General features: G+C 42.9%; 1 protein-coding gene across 1 annotated transcript in view; it reads left to right on the top strand.

Annotated features, from left to right (window-relative positions):
• TSPAN32 (tetraspanin 32) overlaps positions 1-22,002 on the top strand; it is a 133,016-nt gene that overhangs the window by 76,385 nt on the left and 34,629 nt on the right. Inside the window, exon 5 of the mRNA XM_030201214.1 lies at positions 9,530-9,604. Within this exon, the coding sequence (XP_030057074.1) occupies positions 9,530-9,604 (75 nt within the window). The remainder of the gene's footprint in view (positions 1-9,529; positions 9,605-22,002) is intronic.

Here is a 22,002-nt window from a genome sequence, read left to right as displayed (position 1 = left end):
CTATGCTGGTTAAATTATGCATGTATATTCAATGCTGTTTTAGTTGTACCTCAGAAAGGCTGTATATCGAACAAACAGTGCCACTATACAGATATCAAGCAACACTGAATGTACAGGTACTTGTAGAGAGGCGAGTTCTACCACTGTATAGATGGCAGGGATATGCAGATTGATACAGAGGCATTATATTTCTACTTTCATTTCCTGTTTCTTTACAAACAATTCCTAATATTCTATTTGTTTTTGTGGCTGCCATTGAACATTGTGCTGAGGATGTCCAACTAAATATGTAGTGGGTGGGTTCGAATTTTCAGCCGAATGATTTATGGTATCTTCAAATACCTTAAACATGCCTAGATTTGCGAGTTAACCTAAATCTTATCTGGCCAATATTCAGTCAGCGGTGGTCCAGCGTTTTTATGTCTGCTGCCAGCTGTATTCCCGGATATTCAATGCCCGGCCATGTCCGGGCACCGGCATTGAATATCCAGTTTTAGGTTAGCCACTAAAGCTGATGCGTTTAAGTGCAATATTCAGCCCTTGACTGCATAACCTGAACCGCTTAAAGATAGAGCTGATTTTTATGCGGTCCACTTTAAGCGGTTATCTTATGCAGTCAAGAGATGAATATCAACACTTAACTGCATAAGTGCCAACTCTGCCCCAGGAAAGCCCACAAGTGCTAACCACTAATACTCATTAGTGCTAACCAGCTAAGTGCCACTGAATATCAGCAGTTACCACAGACATGCGTTTTGAATATTGGCTGATATAATTTTATGATTTTAGAAGTTGTAATCACTGAATCTGTCACTAGATGGCACCAAAAGGCAGACAATGTTCCAGCCGTCTCACAATGTTCTGCTTCCTTCCTGTTCCTTTCTCTCTATTCCTGCCCTTCAGCCTCAGCTCACCTCCCTAACAAAATTTTCTTTCTTTTTTTTCTTTCTTTGAAGCAGACTTTTATTTTTATTGCTTCACTCTTCCACATTCATCTTCATGGATCTTCTTGAGTCCCATCTTCCCTCCATTCTATCTAGAGACACCATTGGGTGGCTACCTGGAGTGCCCTCACAGGGAAGGTGGCGGAGACATAAAGAGGTAACAGAATTATCAGCCAATCATGCTTGGGATTGTGTACCTTCTTATAGTAGATGACGGCAGAAAAAGACCTGCACAGTCCATCCAGTCTGCCCAACAAGATAAACTCATATGTGCTACTTTTTGAGTATACCTTACCTTGATTTCTACCTGTCCTTTTCAGGGCACAGACCGTATAAGTCTGCCCAGCACTATCCCCGCCTCCCACCACCGGTTCTGGCACAGACCGTATAAGTCTGCCCAGCACTATCCCCGCCTCCCAACCACCAGTCCCGCCTCCCACCACCGGCTCTGGCACAGACCGTATAAGTCTGCCCAGCACCATCCCCGCCTCCCGCCACCGGCTCTGCCACCCAATCTCGGCTAAGCTCCTTAGGGTCCATTCCTTCTGAACAGGATTCCTTTATGTTTATCCCACGCATGTTTGAATTCCGTTACCGTTTTCATTTCCACCACCTCCTGCGGGAGGGCATTCCAAGCATCCACTACTCTCTCTGTGAAAAAATACTTCCTGACATTTTTCTTGAGTCTGCCCCCCTTCAATCTCATTTCATGTCCTCTCATTCTACCGCCTTCGCATCTCCGGAAAAGGTTCGTTTGCGGATTAATACCTTTCAAATATTTGAACGTCTGTATCATATCACCCCTGTTTCTCCTTTCCTCCAGAGTATACATGTTCAGGTCAGCAAGTCTCTCATACGTCTTGTAACTCAAATCCCTTACCATTCTCGTAGCTTTTCTTTGCACCGCTTCAATTCTTTTTACATTCTTAGCAAGATACGGCCTCCAAAACTGAACACAATACTCCAGGTGGGGCCTCACCAACGACTTATACAGGGGCATCAACACCCCCTTTCTTCTGCTGGTCACACCTCTCTCTATACAGCCTAACAACCTTCTAGCTACAGCCACCGCCTTGTCACACTGTTTCGCCTTCAAATCCTCAGATACTATCACCCCAAGATCCCTCTCCCCGTCCGTACCTATCAGACTCTCCCCGTCTAACACATACAGTGGGGGAAATAAGTATTTGATCCCTTGCTGATTTTGTAAGTTTGCCCACTGACAAAGACATGAGCAGCCCATAATTGAAGGGTAGGTTATTGGTAACAGTGAGAGATAGCACATCACAAATTAAATCCGGAAAATCACATTGTGGAAAGTATATGAATTTATTTGCATTCTGCAGAGGGAAATAAGTATTTAATCCCTCTGGCAAACAAGACCTAATACTTGGTGGCAAAACCCTTGTTGGCAAGCACAGCGGTCAGACGTCTTCTGTAGTTGATGATGAGGTTTGCACACATATCAGGAGGAATTTTGGTCCACTCCTCTTTGCAGATCATCTCTAAATCATTAAGAGTTCTGGGCTGTCGCTTGGCAACTCGCAGCTTCAGCTCCCTCCATAAGTTTTCAATGGGATTAAGGTCTGGTGACTGGCTAGGCCACTCCATGACCCTAATGTGCTTCTTCCTGAGCCACTCCTTTGTTGCCTTGGCTGTATGTTTTGGGTCATTGTCCTGCTGGAAGACCCAGCCACGACCCATTTTTAAGGCCCTGGCGGAGGGAAGGAGGTTGTCACTCAGAATTGTACGGTACATGGCCCCATCCATTCTCCCATTGATGCGGTGAAGTAGTCCTGTGCCCTTAGCAGAGAAACACCCCCAAAACATAACATTTCCACCTCCATGCTTGACAGTGGGGACGGTGTTCTTTGGGTCATAGGCAGCATTTCTCTTCCTCCAAACACGGCGAGTTGAGTTCATGCCAAAGAGCTCAATTTTTGTCTCATCTGACCACAGCACCTTCTCCCAATCACTCTCGGCATCATCCAGGTGTTCACTGGCAAACTTCAGACGGGCCGTCACATGTGCCTTCCGGAGCAGGGGGACCTTGCGGGCACTGCAGGATTGCAATCCGTTATGTCGTAATGTGTTACCAATGGTTTTCGTGGTGACAGTGGTCCCAGCTGCCTTGAGATCATTGACAAGTTCCCCCCTTGTAGTTGTAGGCTGATTTCTAACCTTCCTCATGATCAAGGATACCCCACGAGGTGAGATTTTGCGTGGAGCCCCAGATCTTTGTCGATTGACAGTCATTTTGTACTTCTTCCATTTTCTTACTATGGCACCAACAGTTGTCTCCTTCTCGCCCAGCGTCTTACTGATGGTTTTGTAGCCCATTCCAGCCTTGTGCAGGTGTATGATCTTGTCCCTGACATCCTTAGACAGCTCCTTGCTCTTGGCCATTTTGTAGAGGTTAGAGTCTGACTGATTCACTGAGTCTGTGGACAGGTGTCTTTCATACAGGTGACCATTGCCGACAGCTGTCTGTCATGCAGGTAACGAGTTGATTTGGAGCATCTACCTGGTCTGTAGGGGCCAGATCTCTTACTGGTTGGTGGGGGATCAAATACTTATTTCCCTCTGCAGAATGCAAATAAATTCATATACTTTCCAGAATGTGATTTTCCGGATTTAATTTGTGATGTGCTATCTCTCACTGTTACCAATAACCTACCCTTCAATTATGGGCTGCTCATGTCTTTGTCAGTGGGCAAACTTACAAAATCAGCAAGGGATCAAATACTTATTTCCCCCACTGTACATCTCCTTCTTATTGTGTGAATGTTTTTCTTTACTTTTTATCATTTGTGGCATTCTCCATTTCTTACACTTTTGGATTGTAAACCGCTTTGACCTTTTTGTTAAGTAAAAGCTGTATATAAAATTTCAATAAACATAAACATAATTCAAAAATGTGTGGAATAAAGCCATAGGACCCCCAGTGGCAGGAAGGTGGAAATGAAGCTCTGGGGTAACTCATGGTAACAGGGATAGTTTGCCATGAGCAACAGTTATAACCTCAAACAGAAGGTGTGGGAGTAACTTGCACACAGCTGGTATAAGAGCCCCAAACAGAAAGCCTAGGAGTAACCTACACAGAGCACCAGTTAGAACCCTAAACATGTTAGTGGGCAGACCTTTATTTGCTATAAAGCACAAGGTTGTATTATTACTGTAGCCTATCCTCTCTGTGTTCACCTCTCTGCCTCATTTGCATTCTGTCTCTCTTTCTAGTTGAGTAATGGTTTTGTCTCTCTGTGTCCCCTTTCTTCTCCAGACAGCAGGTTCTGAAGGTTAAAATGCTCAGTGTGGAGCAATCAATAGGTTGCCAAGAATCCTGAGCCCAGTAAGGTGGTGAGCGGTGCAGTGCATCTGGCTCTGTCTTATTCTTTCCACAATGACATCATCTCTTTTCTCTCCTTCCAAGACCTTTCTGCAAGTTTTGCTGCAGCTGAGGTTACAGTACTGGCAGAAGGAAGGAACCATTTGTCAGCTCCCAGTTCGTGTTTCTATACTCTTTCCCTCTTTTCCTTTGCCTTGCTCCTGTAATTCTTACAGTCTGTTCAGGAAAAGCAAAACAACTTGTTGATTTGAAACTGAAGAACTGGTTCATTTAACTAACACCTCAGATTTCCCCCTTTAGTGTCTAGTTTACATAATAAACCTTTTGGATTAGACTATTGTTTTCTCTTGGAAATCTGAGACTTTGACCCTGCCTTTTTTTCCACAACCCCCACACTCTTCTGTGGCTTTGAACTGGTTATCCCAGTCTCAGACTCACTGTTGTCACTGTAGGTTGCCTGATGTGAGACCTAGTATATCATCAATAACAACTATACAAGGTGCCTCAAGATCACTTGATTTTATTTATTGCATTTGTATCCCACATTTTCCACCTATTTGCAGGCTCAATGTGGCTTACAGAGTTTTGTAATGGTATTGTCATTCCAGGATATCAGACACAGATGATTGTGTTAACCAGGACAAGCAATTTAACTACTACTACTACTACTTAACATTTCTAGAGCGCTACTAGGGTTACGCAGTGCTGTACAGTTTAACAAAGAAGGACAGTCCCTGCTCGAAGGAGCTTACAATCTAAAGGACGAAATGTCAAGTTGGGGCAGTCAAGATTTCCTGAATAGAGGTGTAGTGGTTAGGTTCCGAAGGCGACATTGAAGAGGTGGGCTTTGAGCAAGGATTTGAAGATGGGCAAGGAGGGGGCCTGGCGTATGGGTTCAGGGAGTTTATTCCAAGCATGGGGTGAGAAAGGGCGGAGCCTGGAGTTGGCAGTGGTGGAGAAGGGTACTGAGAGGAGGGATTTGTCTTGAGAGCGGAGGTTACGGATAGGAACGTAAGGGGAGATGAGGGTAGAGAGGTAAGGAGGGGCTGCAGATCGAGTGCATTTGTAGGTTAGTAGGAGAAGCTTGAACTGTATGTGGTACCTGATCGGAAGCCAGTGAAGTGACTTGAGGAGAGGGGTGATATGAGTAAATTGGTCCAGGCGAAAGATAAGATGTGCAGCCGAGTTCTGAACGGACTGAAGGGGGGATAGATGGCTAAGTGGGAGGCCAGTGAGGAGTAGGTTGCAGTAGTCAAGGCAAGAGGTAATGAGAGAGTGGATGAGAGTTTGGGTGGTGTGCTCAGAGAGGAAAGGGCGAATTCTGCTAATGTTATAGAGGAAGAAGCGACAGGTCTTGGCTTTTTGCTGGATATGCACAGAGAAGGAGAGGGAGGAGTCGAAGAGGACTCTGAGGTTGCGGGCAGATGAGACGGGGATGATGAGGGTGTTATCAACTGAGATAGAGAGTGGAGGGAGAGGGGATGTGGGTTTGGGTGGGAAGACAATAAGCTCGGTCTTGGCCATGTTCAGTTTCAGGTGGCGGGTGGACATCCAGGCAGCAATGTCGGATAAGCAAGCCAATACTTTGGCCTGGGTTTCGGCAGTGATGTCCGGTGTGGAGAGATAAAGCTGGGTGTCATCAGCATAAAGATGATATTGGAAACCATGGGATGAGATCAGGGAGCCCAGGGAAGAGGTGTAGATTGAAAAAAGAAGGGGTCCAAGGACAGATCCCTGAGGAACTCCAACAGAGAGCAGGATGGGGGTGGAGGAAGAACCATGAGAGTGTACTCTGAATTTAACTGGAAATAGGATCCTGTTAGATTGACTTGATTAGCGTCTTCTGGGTGCAGGTTAGATAAAAATTCACACTCATAGGTCATCTTCCTTGTAATAATAATTTCATAGAGAGGGTGTTAGACTCCCAGAATGCACTTCTGCAGGAGGTGGTGGAGATGAAAATGGTAACGGAATTAAAAAAAAAGCATAGGATAAACACAAAGGAATCCTGCATAGAAGGCTTGGAACCAGACAAGCTTAGTGGTGATTACATGGCAACACCAGTAACTGGGAAGCAAAGCCAGTGACGGGCAGACTTCTACAGTCTGTGCCTTGATTGTGGCTGGACAGATTTGGATGAGCTGGACTGGGGCTTCTATAACAGCTTCAGTAGTTGGAGAACAAGGCAAGTGCTAGGCAGACTTCTATGGTCTGTGCACTGAAAATGGTAAGGACAAATCGAGACCAAGTATGCTTATGTAGTATCGCATCATACCTTTTACTATGAGTTTATCTTGTTGGGCAGACTGGATGGACTGTACAGGTCATTATCTGCCATCATCTGCTATGTTACTATGTTAATAAGAGAAAAGGGTTATCCAGGTTGAAGTAGCACTTACCTGGATAACTCCATTTCACTGAATCCAACCCAGATAATCAGTGGCACTAATCCAGATAGCTCCACTGAATAACTGGGAAGAGCACAGCAGGAATATTTGGTTAGTGTTGGTGCAGGCCAGAGGCAGAGCCAGGAATTATGCAGGCACCACAGGACTGAAAAAAGGCTATCCTAAATTAACTAGGTAGTTATCAAGGTATGACCTCTGAATATTGGCAGTACTGGGTAACTCCCAGCAGCTCACCCAGACCTGGATATTCTGTACCAATAGTCAAATAGGATCAGTGGCCAACATTTAAAAAAAAAAAAAAAAAAACACTGACCAATGCTGGCTGAATATTGACTGGAAAGTAAATAAGAAGCAACATAAGATCTGGCAAGTCAGAAGCAAAGCATTGATAAAGAAGGCTAAAAGAGAATATGACGAGAAACTTGCCGCAGAAGCTAAAACTCACAGTAACAACTTTTTGAGGTACAACAGAAGCAGAAAGCCTGCAAGGGAATCCGTGGGGCCGTTAGACCATGAAGGAGCAAAAGGGGCACTTGGGGAGGACAAGCCCATAACGGAGAAACTGAATGAATTCTTTGCTTCGGTCTTTAGAGAAGAAGTGTAAGAGATCTACCTATTCCATAAATGATTTTCAAGGGTGATGATGTGGAGGAACTGAAAGAAACCTCAGTGAACCTGGAAGGCGTACTGAGCCAAATCGACAAATTAAAGAGTAGTAAATCACCTGAACCAAATGGCAAGGGTACTCAAGGAACTCAAGCATGAAATTGCTGATCTGCTGTTAGTAATATGTAACCTGTCATTAACATCGTCCATAGTACCTGAAGATTGGAGGGTGGCCAATGTACCACCAATTTTTAAACAAGGTTCCAGTGGTGATCAGGGAAAGCTTGATTATCAGTGCCAGGTAAAATAGTGGAAACTATTATAAAGAATAAAATTATGGAATACATAAATAAACATGGTTTAATGGTTCAGAGTCAGCATGGGTGCAGCCAAAGGAAGTCTTGCCTCACCAATTTGTTTCTTTTCTCGAAGGCGTGAATAAATATTTGGATAAAGGTAAACCGGTTGATGTAGTATATCTGGATTTTCAGAAAACTTTTGACAAAGTTCCTCATGAGAGACTCCTGAGAATATTAAAGAGTCATTGGATGGGAGGCAGTGTTCTGGTATGGACTAGAAAACAGGGTTAAATGGTTATTTCTCTCAATGGAGGAGGGTGAATAGTGGAGTGCCGCAGGGATCTGTACTGGGACTGGTGCTATTTAACGCATTTATAAATGATGTGGAAATCTGAACAATGAGCGCGATAATTAAGGGGCTCTTTTACAGAGTGGTGGTAAGCCCAACATGGGCTTACCACTCGCTCTTCCGGGATTACTGCTGGCCCAACATGGCTGCCAGCGGTAGTCACATCCCGAGCGACTGCCATTTCCAGGGGAAAAAGAAAACCCCCAGAAATGGCTTGTCTGGCGATAACCCGGTGGTAATCAGGCATTGCCACATGCTGCCCATTTACTAACGGGTTAGGGCAGGAGCCCTTATCGCCACTTCAGTGGGTGGCGTTAAGGGCTCCCTGCCGCATGGCCATGCGGTAAGAGTTCTCTTACCGCATGGCCATGTTGCAGGACATGTTTATCCACTCCTACCCTAGCTGAGATAACATTTAACCATCTCTCTGACCTCGTGTGCAACTTTCTCTAAATCAGTCACGTACTTTTTAACTCTTCTTACTCTCTTACCTATCTATATGTTCCATCTTTGCTTTACCCTTCACTATCAATTATAATGTTCTATTACATATTGTGTTGACATTGTAAATAATATACTGTGCCATACTTTATATTGTTATTTGAATATTTTGACTGCTGTAATTGCCTATTGCTCATGCTTGATCTACTCTTACTGTAAATTCCTTCAAAAAGGCGGTAAATAAATCCTAATAAATAAAATGTATAAGTAAGAAGCATTATACTCTCTGCATTTAGGGGGCCATGGTTGCTGTAGCCCAGTGATTCCTAAATCCAGTCCAGGAGTACCCCTTGCCAGTCAGGTTTTCAGGATATTCAAATCACTCATGCATATTCATTGCAGATATCCTGAAAACCTGACTGGCAAGGGGTACTCCAGGACCGGACTTGGGAAACACCGCTGTAGCCACTAAGGAAGCATAAAAAATTTATTTTTAAAACGTTTACTACAGGTACACATGACAGATATGTTTTTCCCATCTCAGTGTCCATCTGTACTATGCACTACTCATAAGAACATATACATAAAAACATGTTTTCTTGTACCAGCCTGAGAATTCTCTCTCTAGAGCAGAAATATGCAGAGAGAAGGAAAAAAGTAACAGTAGAGTCATCATACTAGCTTTTAACTTAGGCCCCAAGCCTGACTTTCACTAAGCTAACCATGGTTATCATACTGCATCAAGTACTAAAGGACCAATTGGATGGATGTCCAAATTCTTGCACCAGCCATAATTACCTTTTTATTATTTTCAATCTGTTAAAATCAGAAATAAATAACAATTATGCATTAAAATTTACAGAAAAATGTCATGTCTAACTTTTTACTATGGAAAGGCTGTCAGCTTCTTTTCACATAGGGCTTCAGTGAAGCATACAATTTGATTGAGGATGTGGGGGAGGGGGGAAGTCTAAACTTTTGCATAGAACTGTATACTTATAGCTAAGCTTCACCCCATATCTAGTTCTTCATTCTCTATCTTATCCTTTCAGAAACGTTCTACATGCCTAGGAATATGTGGGAAGCACTCATGTGAATAAAATATGTGAGTGACAATTCTCTCTCCTGCTCTGCAGGGATTTCTCTGCTTTGCCTTGATTTTCTGTTCCCTGATCCAAGTCATGTTCTGGAGACAGGAAAACAGCACTTTGGTAAGTATAAAAAGTTTGCAGGTGTTGCACCAAAACAGTTCTATATAAACTTTTGCTAAAGTGCATTAAGCAGTTAACACATGACTTAGTATATGCTGTTATTGCACGAGCATAGTAACAATTACCACGGTGGCTTGACAACACGCTAATTCACACATGCTGTGAGAGGGGGCAGGAACTGGGGGAGGGGAGGGTTATTCTATGAAAAGGGGCCTACATTTACACATAAATGGTTAGAATACCTGCATTTATGCACATATGTATGAGCATACGCACATATATCTCACTATGCTGCCTAGGCACTATTCTGTAAGTACACACATATCTCTGATAGTGCATGGTTTGCGGGTGGGCATTATGACAATTAGGGGCCAACCTAGTGCTTGTGCCCTGGTTCTGACATCTCTGACAGCCGATAACTGCCTCTGCTAAGGTACAGATGCCCTATCCTCCAGGATCAGACTACCCTGTCCCCAAGGTGATTCCCCAATTAACAAATAAGCCTTTCTCATGCTTTAAATGAACAGAATATCATTCATTAAAGTTTTAAACACGTCCTCTTTTCAGGGGCATCATGTTCCTTTTCCATGCAGTAATTAAGTAACCAACAAAAAGCATTTAATTTTATGCATCTAAACCAAAAAAGCTAATGGAATTTTTATGTTTGTCACAACCCATATAGAAAGCATATAATAAAGCTTAAAAATCCAATTTAATCGGACATTACCAACTTTTCTGTCCTCCATTGAATTTACCAGCAGGATCCTACTTAGCCTACTTCAGCTGGGTTATACCAAAACCCCCTTTCAACAAGGATAGTTCCAAATCCCTTTTACCTCCTCCCAGCACTTCTAGTGGTGCCTGCTTTTGTTTCACAGCACAGAGTAGAAGGAATGCTACTTCCTTCCCCTTCTCCTAAAATGTTATGCCAAATCCCATTTTACCTGCCAGGGCAGCTATTGTAGTTCCTTTCCTCTTTTTTATTTTTAGATTTGTAAACCGCCCAGATCTGCCAGTCAGCTAGGGCGGTATAGAAAGTTTTAATAAACATAAACACTTCCCTGCACTTCTAATGCTGTCTCCTTTTGCTTCACAGCATAGGACAGAAGGAATGCGCTACTCCCCTCCCCCTGTCTTCCAACCAGGGTTGCTGTGCTTTGCAGTTACTAAACATATATCTTTCCATCCAGTTACTCCAATTTCTACTGGGTTCAAACCTACAATACCCTTCCCAATCTAACACTGGGGCTCCCGTTGCAGCCACTTTTCCCCTTTTTAGGCTTCTCTCTGCCTAGGCTGCCATGCACAACTTAATCTTTATAGACTTTTACTTCCAGTCCTTCTCCTTTAGTCTGTTCAACCAGGCTTTCAATTGCCTCTTATATTTCTTTCTTTAGGGACCAAACATAACCCAGGGGATTGCAGCCTCTTCCTCTTCTGTAGTCCCTTCATATAGTGCTGCTGTGCCTTTGCTAGAGTGTTTACAGTCACCCCCCCCCCCCCCTTTCCTGGAGCTGCTGGAGTGATTAGTGTAGAAGCTTGCACACCTGGGGAGACAATAAAGAGCTGCACAGGAATGGGGATTGCAGGAATCCCCTGAAACCTGCTTGATTCCCATTGGTATGGAAGAATTTGCCGTGGGATTCCCGCAGGGATAGAAGAAGTTGCCGTGGAATTCCCACAAGTGTAGTCAAAATCTCTGGTGACTCCAGTCTGAGGCTTGGAATGCACCAAAACTGGCAATTGGAGCACCAGAATGAGGCTTGGAATGTCCAGAGAGGCATCTGGAACACCAGAATGAGGCTTGGAACATTCATTGGTTGAATAGTAAATACCATCCAAAAAACAGGGGAGGCTGTTGTGGTTGGGAGGAAACAGAGGGCTGTGAGCAAGTAAATAATAGCATTGACTCCTGTGGGTATGGGTGAGGATGGAGGAGATTAATTGTGGGGATGGAATTAGGGTTACCATATGGCTCCAGAAAAAGGAGGACGGATTGAGCCAGCCGGGTTTTACTTCCATTGCTTTCCATTGAAAGCAATGGAAGTAAAACCCGGCTGGCGCAATTGCTTTCCATTGAAAACAATGGAAGTAAAACCCGGCTGGCTCAATCTGTCCTCCTTTTTCTGGAGCCATATGGTAACCCTAGATGGAATGGATCTTAATGGCTGCCTCTCTGGGCATTCCAGGCCTCATTCTGGTACTCCAACCAGTTACCTTTCAGGATGTATGGGGAATGAGATAATTTTGGCCACTTCCCCAAAAGATGGAGGAGTGGCCTAGTGGTTAGAGTGGTGGACTTTGGTCCTGGGGAACTGGGTTTGATTCCCACTGCAAGCACAGGCAGCTCCTTGTGACTCTGGGCAAGTCACTTAACCCTCCATTGCCCCAGGTACAAATAAGTACCTAAGCCGCATTGAGCCTGCCATGAGTGGGAAAGCGTGGGGTACAAATTTAAAAAAATATGGAAAACTGGACGCTTATATCAAAAATAGAAGGGATGTTAACCAATTGTCTATTTCAGCTGTGTTCATTTACTAGCAACGCAGCAGCTAAAGTGACTGATGTTATTTCCCACAGTGGGAAATTGAATGATCACTCAGGGGAAATTAGATCATTAGAAGAAGTTAATGCTTCCTTGGTGAAAGAAATAGATTGGAAAGAGTAGAGAATCAGTTATGAGCTAATACTCTGCGTTTCGTGAATTTTCTGTATAATAATATAATTGCCCCAATGGAGATGTTGAAATAGCTGGAGGTCCTGTCCTTGGACCTTTCATCCCTCCCCAAAATTTCCAAAGATGATTATATTTCCTCTTTTTAAAAAAATATTTCTGGTGGAGGGATTGAAGAGGTACTGGCAGTCAACCTGACCACGATGCTGGAAACATCTATTCAAGAAACTACAATAAGAGGTACCTTAATGGCTACATTTGCTTGTAGTGAAAATAGAGTTAAGATTTTGATAAATTTATTCAGGAAAAGATTAGTTCATTTTCATGGTTCTCCCACATATGTTTATCATAATGTATTTCAAAGGACCTAAGTGTTGGGTCCTTTGAAATACATTATGATAAACATATGTGGGAGAACCATGAAAATGAACTAATCTTTTCCTGAACTCATCTTAAGGTGAGACCTAGGGCATTGTCCCTTATCATGACCTTCTTGAAATTTCCTAGATAGTATTCAAGTGAAATTTCAGGGGAAGGACTATATCTTCTCAGATCCTTCACAATTAGAAAAGCTTTTTCAGGCTCAGGAAGATAAAAATGTTATAACAACTGCACAGGCTTGGAGATAAATGATTATTTTCATTGGGTGATAGTATTGGCTGAATATTTGTCATAACAGGGTTTGGCTAGGATAGGATGTTGTGGATCTCTGTCCTTTATTTCCTTTTATTTTTTCTGGACTTGCTTCAGGATATATTGGGGCTCATTTTCAAAAGAGAAAAATGGCATAAAAGGGCATTTGGACTTTTCACGTTTTTCAGAACTCTGATTTGAGATGTTTTTCTCTGCAGTACATGCAAATCACAAGGGAGCATGTTGGCATGCTGAGGTGGAATTTGGGCATTCCCAAAACTTAGATGTTTTTATGCCATAATGGAGTAAAGCAAAAACGTCCAGGGCTAAAAGTTAGACGTTTTGGTTTAGACCTGTTTCAATCACAACTAAGTCACAAAAAGGTGTCCTAAATGACCAGATAACCACTGGAGGGATTAAGATGTGACCCCCTTACTCCTCCAGAGGTCACTGACCCCCTTCTACCCTCCAAAGATGTGAAAGAAACAGTGCATACCAGGCTCTATGACAGCTTCAGATGCTATGGCCAGTCCTATTAGAGCAGCAAGCAGGTCCCTGGAGTAGCCTAGTGGTCGGTGCAGTGCACTGTAGAGAAGGAGAAATATCCTTTTCCTGGCTGGTGATTCATAACATTGGAACCCAGCATTGTGTACCCATAGTTAGGAATATTTTTCTCTGTGTGACACTTCACACTTGTTTACATTGAATTTCATCTGCCATTACGATGCCTAATCCCCCAGTCTCACAGGTCCCACACTTCCTCACATTCTGCTCATGATTTAACAACTCTGAATAATTTATGTCATGTGTAAATTTAATCACCTCACTCATGGTTCTCTTTTCCAGATCATTTATAAAATATGTTAAAAAGCACCTAGTTCAGATCCCTAAGACATTCCACTATTTACTTTTCTCTACCTAGAAAACCAGCCATTTAATCCCATTCTGTTTCCTGTTTTTAACCAGTTCCCAATCCACAATAGGGCATTCCCCCATCCCATGATTTTTTAAACATTTCTCAGGAGTTTTATGAGGGATTTTGTCAAATGCATTCTGAAAATCCAGGCACAGTATCAACCGGTTCTCCCTTACCTACCTGCTTACTATCACCCTAAAAAACATCTAACAGATTAATAAAGCAACACTTCCTTTTGCTAATCCATATTGGCTCAGTCACATTAAGCCTTATCTATCCATATAGCCTAAAGCTTTGTTTTTCAGAATAGTTTCTACCATTTTGCCTGGCATTGGTATCCGGCTGACTAGTCTATAGTTTCCCAGGTAATTCCTGGAGCCCTTTTTACAGACTGGCCAGTCCTCAGATATCATATTAAAGCTTTACTTCCAAGCTTTTGACTGGTCTTCCAGTTTTTGCAGATCACTTCTCATGTTGCCTAAGTCTTCTGAGTTGTTACTCTGTTGCACATTTTTGTGTTGTCCTCAAAAAAGCAAACTTTTCTCTCTAATCCTTTGGCAATATATTAAGTAGAGTCAATCCCAGGATAATCCCTGAGGTTCTTCATCCCTCACCTTTTCCTCCTTCAAGCTAATTCCATTTATGACAACCCTCTGTGGCTGTCAGTTAACCAGTTTCTAGTTCATTTTGCCACTTTCGGACCCATCCCAAGGTCATAATCCTCCTGTGTGGAACAATAACAAAAAGGCTTTGCTGGAATCCAAATGGACCACATCCAGTGTGTGCTCTTGAACTAGTTCTCTTGTCACTCAGATGAAGAGATTAATGATTTGTTTTGCATAAATGATCATATTTGGCAGCCTGACCCTATAGCAGTAGCATTGCAAGAAAACCGCTAGGCTGCCATTTTGAGTTATGGAGCCATGATGGGCTTCCCTATTAGCCTTGAGTAGATGATATCGGTGGCGGGGGGGGGGGGCAGGGTGTGGATGGTGAGTTCCTGGGTGGGTGAGGGATATTTGTAAGCATTGGCACCTTTTAATTTGCTCCTGGGGAGGTAAGTTTGCAACACCTTTGGGGGTGCATGAATAATGCAGCTTGCAAAATGTCAGTCATTATAATGAGTTGCTTTGTGTGAAATACATCTCAATTCTATTTTAATGGACATTGAGTCAGATTTTCACATGCTTATTTATTATAAAAGAAAATGAAATGTATATAGTACTCAGGAAGGGAACTTTAGGATTTCTCCACTATTTTTCCTGTTCCTGATATACCAGGTCCAAGAGACCTCCCGTCCCCCCTCCCCCCCCCCCCCCCCCCCCCCCCCACGAGAATTCCAAGGGGAAGGTTGTGGAAGGGAATCTTGTACATCTTCTACACCTCTTAACATAAATGCCACTGTCTTACTGCAGGAGAAAAGATGCTCTCAGGATATTAATAGTAATCGATTTGCTAATTAGGGCCAGAAATGTGGAGGCCAGCCAGGAGGAAGTATAGAGGGAACTTCTTAAGATGGATTCACCTGAGGATGTAGAGCATGCCTTATGCCTGTCATCTCTGTTATATGTGGATCTCTCTCATATATATTCATTAGGGATATCCTGAAAACCTGACTGGCTTGTGGACCCCTTTGAGTACCTCTGATGTAGAGGTTCTAGGGGTAATTCTATAATTTGGTGCCTCCTTTTTGGCTCCTCAGTGTAGCATGAGAAGCATCAATTCTCTGCTTGGCATTCTGTTTGACGTTTGTTGTATGTTGATTATATTATGTTTGTTTTCTGTTACCTGCTTAGTTGTAAGTGGGATATAAATATTATAAATAAATATATACAATTACATAACGGCATCAGGGCACACTGATTCCATTACAGAATATTGCGCAAACAAGTTTCAAGTTTATTTAAGACTTTCTATCCTGCCCAACAGAGCAAGCCATCTGAGTGGCGTACAATCTAAGAATAAAGGAGAGAAAAGAAGAGAAAACCAACATGAAGCATAAGAAATCAGGGTAGAACTACAAAGTAAATAGAAAAGAGAGGGAAAGGGGAAAAAACAGTATGAAGGGGAAAACTGTTCACCAGGTAAAGTAATTTTATCTGGAACATAAGCATCTTGAAATAGGGAAGTCTTAACTTCTGTTTTAAAGAGAGATAGCAAGGTGACTTGTCTGAAATGAGATGGCAGAGAGTTCCATAACATAGGTCCTTAAAATGCAAGCATGGTGTGTCTACTGTATTTGTGAAAAAGTTCTCTATATGACGGAACAGAGAGAAGGTTGAGTTGTGATGATCGTAGTGCTTGTGTTTGAGTATAAGGTGTAAGATATCTCAGAAGATAAACAGGTTCAGAGATAGCAAGAGTTTTATAAATTAACAGGAGTATTTTATAAGTGATGCGATGAGAATTGGGAAGCCGATGTGAATATTTAAGATGAGAAGTAATGTAGTCAAATTTCTTAAAGTGATAAAGCACTCTGATGGCGATGTTTTGAACTAATTGTAAGCGGGTGTTGATCCTTAATCTGAAGGCCTACATAGAGGGAGCTGCAGTAATCCAATTGTGAAATAACCGATGAGTGAATTAAGAAGGCATGACCACTTAAGCCAAGTTATTGGCAGTTGTAACTAGCACACCTAAATGTACCGATCAACACATGCAACTTACACTATTCTATAAGCTGTGTGCATGCCCATGTCCTGCTCATGCGCCTCCCACATATACACCCACTTCACAGTTGCTCACTATTTGACGTGCAAGCTTACAAAATAGCACTCTGGGCAGAAGCAAGCGCGAGACACAAGAATTGCTCTTCACATATGTAATGTGAAGTACTTATTGACAATTATTCCAGCCATCAAGCACCAGTGACTGCAGTGTACTGGGAGAATGCTAGATAAGAGTTCTTTCCTAACACATAAATTGAGAACATTAGACTATTCATAATAAAACTGCATAACAACTAGACCTGCTGATATGCTTTCTTTCCTAGAGTAACACTGAGATTTGCGTGCATTAGCACAGCATAAATTAACACCAGGCAATAGCCAGAAAAAATGCTGATACTTTTTGCTGACATATGTGCCCACGTGAAGATGTGTGATTTTTGCTGGTCATAAAGAAATTTCCTCTCTTTCTATCTTTCTTTCTACTGCTTTTTTCATGTTTACTCCTTTCTTTACTATTTGCACAATTTTTCCACTTTCCCGTGATCTCTAATTCTTCTCCCTTGTTTCTCTAATTCCTTTTACATTCAGTTTTCCCATTTTGTTTTCTCCTTGCAGGTTCATCTCTTTTGTGCTTCCCTTTCTTTTTTTCCAGTTTTCTCCTACTCTGTTCTACCTGCTGTCAATTGTAGATACTCAACTCCATGTATATATCTGCAATGGTAAAAATTAACATGATACACTGTTGTGCCTGCATTTCACTGCAAAACCATATCTGTAATGTACCAAGCTGTGGCAAAAAGGGGCTTACGCTGGCGTCATCGCATGTTTTTGACATGCACTGAGGCCCCCTTTTACCGCAGTGGGTAAAAGGTAGGTCTTTTTTTTTCAGAGAATTGCTGTGTGGCAAGTGAAGCATTTACCACATAGCCATTTAGGGGGAGCCCTTACCGCTATCCATTGAGGTGGCAGTAAGGGCTCGTGTGCTAGCTATAACAGGGCAGTACACACCAACGCTACAGGGAACTACTGCCGGGCTGTTGCTGTAGCCCGGCAGTACTTCCTTTTTAGCGAGCGGTAAGCTTGCATTGGGCTTACTGCTGCTTTGTAGAAGGGGCCCTCAATTACTAAGTCCAGTCTCAAGCTGGCATTCTGGAAAGCACAGGTGGCCTTTTTTTTTTTTTTTAACGGTGTGTGCACCTCGGTACTTTGCTCCACAGTGAATTTCACTGATATTGCACCTCGAATCTTTATTTAGACTACTTTGCAAACTATAAGTTGAGCTCTTTTAGATCTGTGACTTCTGAAGCTGGTGTTTTTCACCGAAACATGGCTCCATGTCAAGTCCATCTGAAAAGCTTGTTTGTATTCCATTTATTTGTGTGCCTCAGGATGAAAAGTTGTTGTTTGGCCAGTTAATAAATTAATGAATAGTTTTTTTGATTGATTCTCTGATAACATAGAAGGGGCATGTTCGATATGACATCTAAGTCCAACTTTGGACATTTTGCTAAAAACATCCAAAATTCAATATAGCCATTTTCAAAACAGAAAAACGTCTATCTTTTTTTGAAAATGGCTGTTTGCTAGATATGTTTGTGCTCTATGCACTTATCTTTTTGATCCATTAAAAAAAAAACCCATCCAAGTGAAAAACGCACAAAATCAAGCCATTGGGATATAGAAGGAGCCAGCATTCTTAGTAGATTAGCCACACAGACATCCCAGGATAGCAGTAGGGCACCCTAGGGGGCACTGCAATGAACTTCAAATAAATGCTCCCAGGTACATATCTCATTGTTATCCCCTTATCTTGTCTGCTGAGCCCCCTAAAATCCACTACCCCCAACTGTACACCACTACAATAGCCCTTATGGGTGAAGGGGGTACCTATATGTGGGTACAGTGGGTTTCTGGTGAGTTTTGGAGGGCTCACAGTTTACACCACAAGTGTAACAGGTAGGGGGAGATATGGGTCTAGGACCACCTGTCTGCAGTGCACTAGACTACTCCAGTGACCTGTATGCTGCTCTAATGTACCTGAGTATAACATCTGAGGCTGGCATAGAGGCTAGTAAGTTATGTTTTTATTCAATTTTGGGGGGGTGGGGTGGAGGTGGCTAGTGACCACAGGGGGAGTAAGGGGATGTCATCCCTGATTCCCTCCAATGGTCATCTGGTCATTTATGGCACTTTTTGTGGCTTATTTGTTAATAAAAACAGGTCTAGACCAAAATGTCCAACTTATAACCCTGGATGTTTTTGCTTTATTCCGTTATGACAGAAAAATGTCCAAGTCTTGGGAATGCCCGAATCCTGCCCTTAAAATGCCCCTGACACACCACACCCCCTTGTGATTTGAATGCACTTCTGATGGACTTCACAGAACAACATCTAAAAATTGGCTTTGAAAATAGCAATTTGGGTGTTTTTGTGAGAAAAACATTTAAATGCAGATTTATGCCAATTTTTGGACATCTTTTGAAAATGAGCCCCATAGTAACATAGTAGATGATGTCAGATAAAGACCTGTACGTTCCATTCAGTCTGCCCAACCAGATAAACTCATAGCCTAAGGTATAATGTGTTACTATATATGTATACTTGATCTTGATTTGTCCTTGCCATTTTCAGGGCACAGACTGTAGAAGTCTGCCCGGCACTGACCTTGTTCTTCAACTTCTGAAATTGTCATCGAAGCCCCCACAAAATGAGTATCATTTTGTGGGAGTTCTATTGGTCCATTCTCTACTTTTTTTGGTTTGTTTGTCCTGCTGTTTACTGACATTAGTTCTTGGCAAAAACAAAACAGTGTGGCAGTGGCAGACAATAGGCGAATGTAACAAGTATAAACAAAGTATATGTGGAGGGGTATTTTCGCTAGAACGTCTAAATCAGAATTTGGACGTTTTACAAAAACGTCCAAATTCTTAACAGGGAAAAAGATCATTTTCAATAAAGATAGACGTCTATCTTTTGTGTTCGAAAATGCTATGGATGTCTTGTGATTTGTACGTCCTTTTTTTGGTCCATTTTCGAACAAAAGCAAATGCGAGATATCCAAAACAGAGGAGGAGTGGCTCAATGGTTAGTGCAGTGGGCTTTGATCCTAGCAACATGGGTTCAATTGCCACTGCTGCTCCTTGTGACTTTGTGCAAGTCAAATGCACAAATGGCATTTTTGGATATGACTTCTAAGTCTGAATTTGGACGTTTTTTGTAAAACATCCAAAATCAGAAAAGGAAAGGTCATTTTCTACAAAAAATAAAAAGTCTATCTTTTCCTTTTGAAAATGCTGTTTGGAAAAATGTTTTGTGACTTGGGAGAGTAAGGGGAGGTGATCCCCGATTCCCTCCAGTGGTCATTTGGGGCACCTCTTGTGTGGAATAGAGGAGTAGCCTGGTGGTCAGTGCAGCAGACCCTGATCCCGGGGAAGTGCCGACCATCAGGCAGCAGTGGGAGTCGAACCCAGTTCCCCAACCTGCTACACTAATCATTAGAGATAAACTATAGATATACCAGGGAGCAAGTTTCCACTCACGACAAATAATCTTAATATAAATATAGGAAACTGGTCATACAGTAAGCATGTCAAGGAACTTATATGAGTTAATTTGGGAGGAAACGCCTCAAGAAGCTCCTTTTCCACAAGTCAAGCGGATAAAGGGCTAGGTCTTCTTCATCATCGGCGAACCCCCCCCCCCCCCCCCCCCCCGGTGTTAGTAGCTGGCCTTCTTGTCTTAATATTAAGAGCCACAGAGGGGCATAATCAAACATTGCTGGCGAAATAGATCGCCGGCGATCTATTTTGGCGGCGGCGCAACAGCTGGCCGGAACCATATTATCGAAAAAGATGGCCGGCCATCTTTTTTTTCGATAATACGGTTTAGCCCGGCCAAATGCCAGAGTTCGCCGGGTTTGAGATCGCCGGTTTTGTTTTTCAGCGATAATGGAAAAAAAATGACGGCCATCTCAAACCCGGCGAAATCCAAGGCATTTGCTCATGGCAGGAGCCAGCATTTGTAGTGCACTGATCCCCCTCACATGCTAGGACACCAACCGGGCACCCTAGTGGGCACTTCTAAAAATTTTAAAAATATTCACAAATAGCTCCCAGGTGCATAGCTCCCTGACCTTGGGTGCTGAGCCCCCCAAATCCCTCCCAAACCCACAACTCTACACCATTACCATAGCCCTTATGAGTGAAGGGGGGCACCTACATGTGGGTACAGTGGGTTTTGGGGGGGTTGGAGGGCTCAACACTTAGCACCACAAGTGTAACAGGTAGGGGGGGGGGGGGGATGGACCTGGGTCTGCCTGCCTGAAGTGCACTGCACCCATTAAAAACTGCTCCAGGGACTTGCATACTGCTGTCAGGGAGCTGGGTATGACATTTGAGGCTGGCATACAGGCTGGCAAAAAAAGATTTTTATTTTTTTAGTGTGGGAGGGGGTTGGTGACCACTGGGGGACTACGGGGAGGTCATCCCCCATTCCCTCCAGTGGTCATCTGGTGAGTTGGGGCACGTTTTTGAGGCTTGGTTGTGAAAATAAAAGGACCAAGTAAACCTGGTAAAATACTGCTTAACGCTGCTTTTTTTTTGTTCCATTATCCGCGAAAGCCAGCCATCTGGTAGCCACGCCCATGCCCACCCATGTCCCGCCTTCGCTACGCTGCCGACACACCCCCTTGAACTTTCGCCGGCGCAGCGACGGGAAAGCGGCGATGGTGTCAAAAAAGCCGCTTTCGATTATATCGATTTGGCCGCTTTTGAGATATCGCCGGCCATCTTCCGATTTATGTAGGAAGATCGCCAGCGATCACTTTCGAAAATAAGCCTGACAGTGAAAAAGATATAATTATCGTCTTCTACTTACTCCTCTATCTGAATTTAAGGAGAGGTACTTAACTCGAAGCACAGACTAGTGGTTCTGATGCAGCAGTGGCGAAACGGAGGCCAACGTTGACCACGGTCAGAAACACCAAGGAGCCTTGAAGAAAGCTTTGTGTTTTGAGTTAAGTACCTCTCCTTAAATTAAGATAGAGGAGTAAGTGGCTCTTAATATTAAGACAAGGCCAGCTACTAACACTAGGGGGATTTTTTGCTGATGATGAAGAAGTCCTAGCCCTTTATCCGCTTGACTTGTGGAAAAGGAGCTTCTTGAGGCATTTTCCTCCGGAAGTAACTCATATAAGTTCCTTGACATGCTTACTGTATGACCAGTTTCCTACACTAACCATTAGGCCATTTTGAGAGTGATGCTCCTAATTTAGCCTCTTCGAAACTTTACGTGGGTTGAGTGCCTAAATTTACTCAGAATTTCACTGAATTCTTACATTTAGGAGCATAGAAAGTAGGTGGCAACAGGGGTGGATTTAAGGCATGGAAAAAATGCTAGGAGGCGCTGCTTGTCAGCACTAGGCTCATAAATTATGGTTCTAAATCTAGGCAAATGAATGGCTTAAATGTATGCAAAATAAGAACAAATATTTTATAATGCCTCTCTA

Source organism: Microcaecilia unicolor, chromosome 4 (assembly GCF_901765095.1).
Source record: "Microcaecilia unicolor chromosome 4, aMicUni1.1, whole genome shotgun sequence".
Classification (NCBI taxonomy): domain Eukaryota; kingdom Metazoa; phylum Chordata; class Amphibia; order Gymnophiona; family Siphonopidae; genus Microcaecilia; species Microcaecilia unicolor.
The sequence above is the reverse complement of the archived record's forward strand: the minus strand, read 5'-3'. Positions and strand labels throughout refer to the sequence as shown.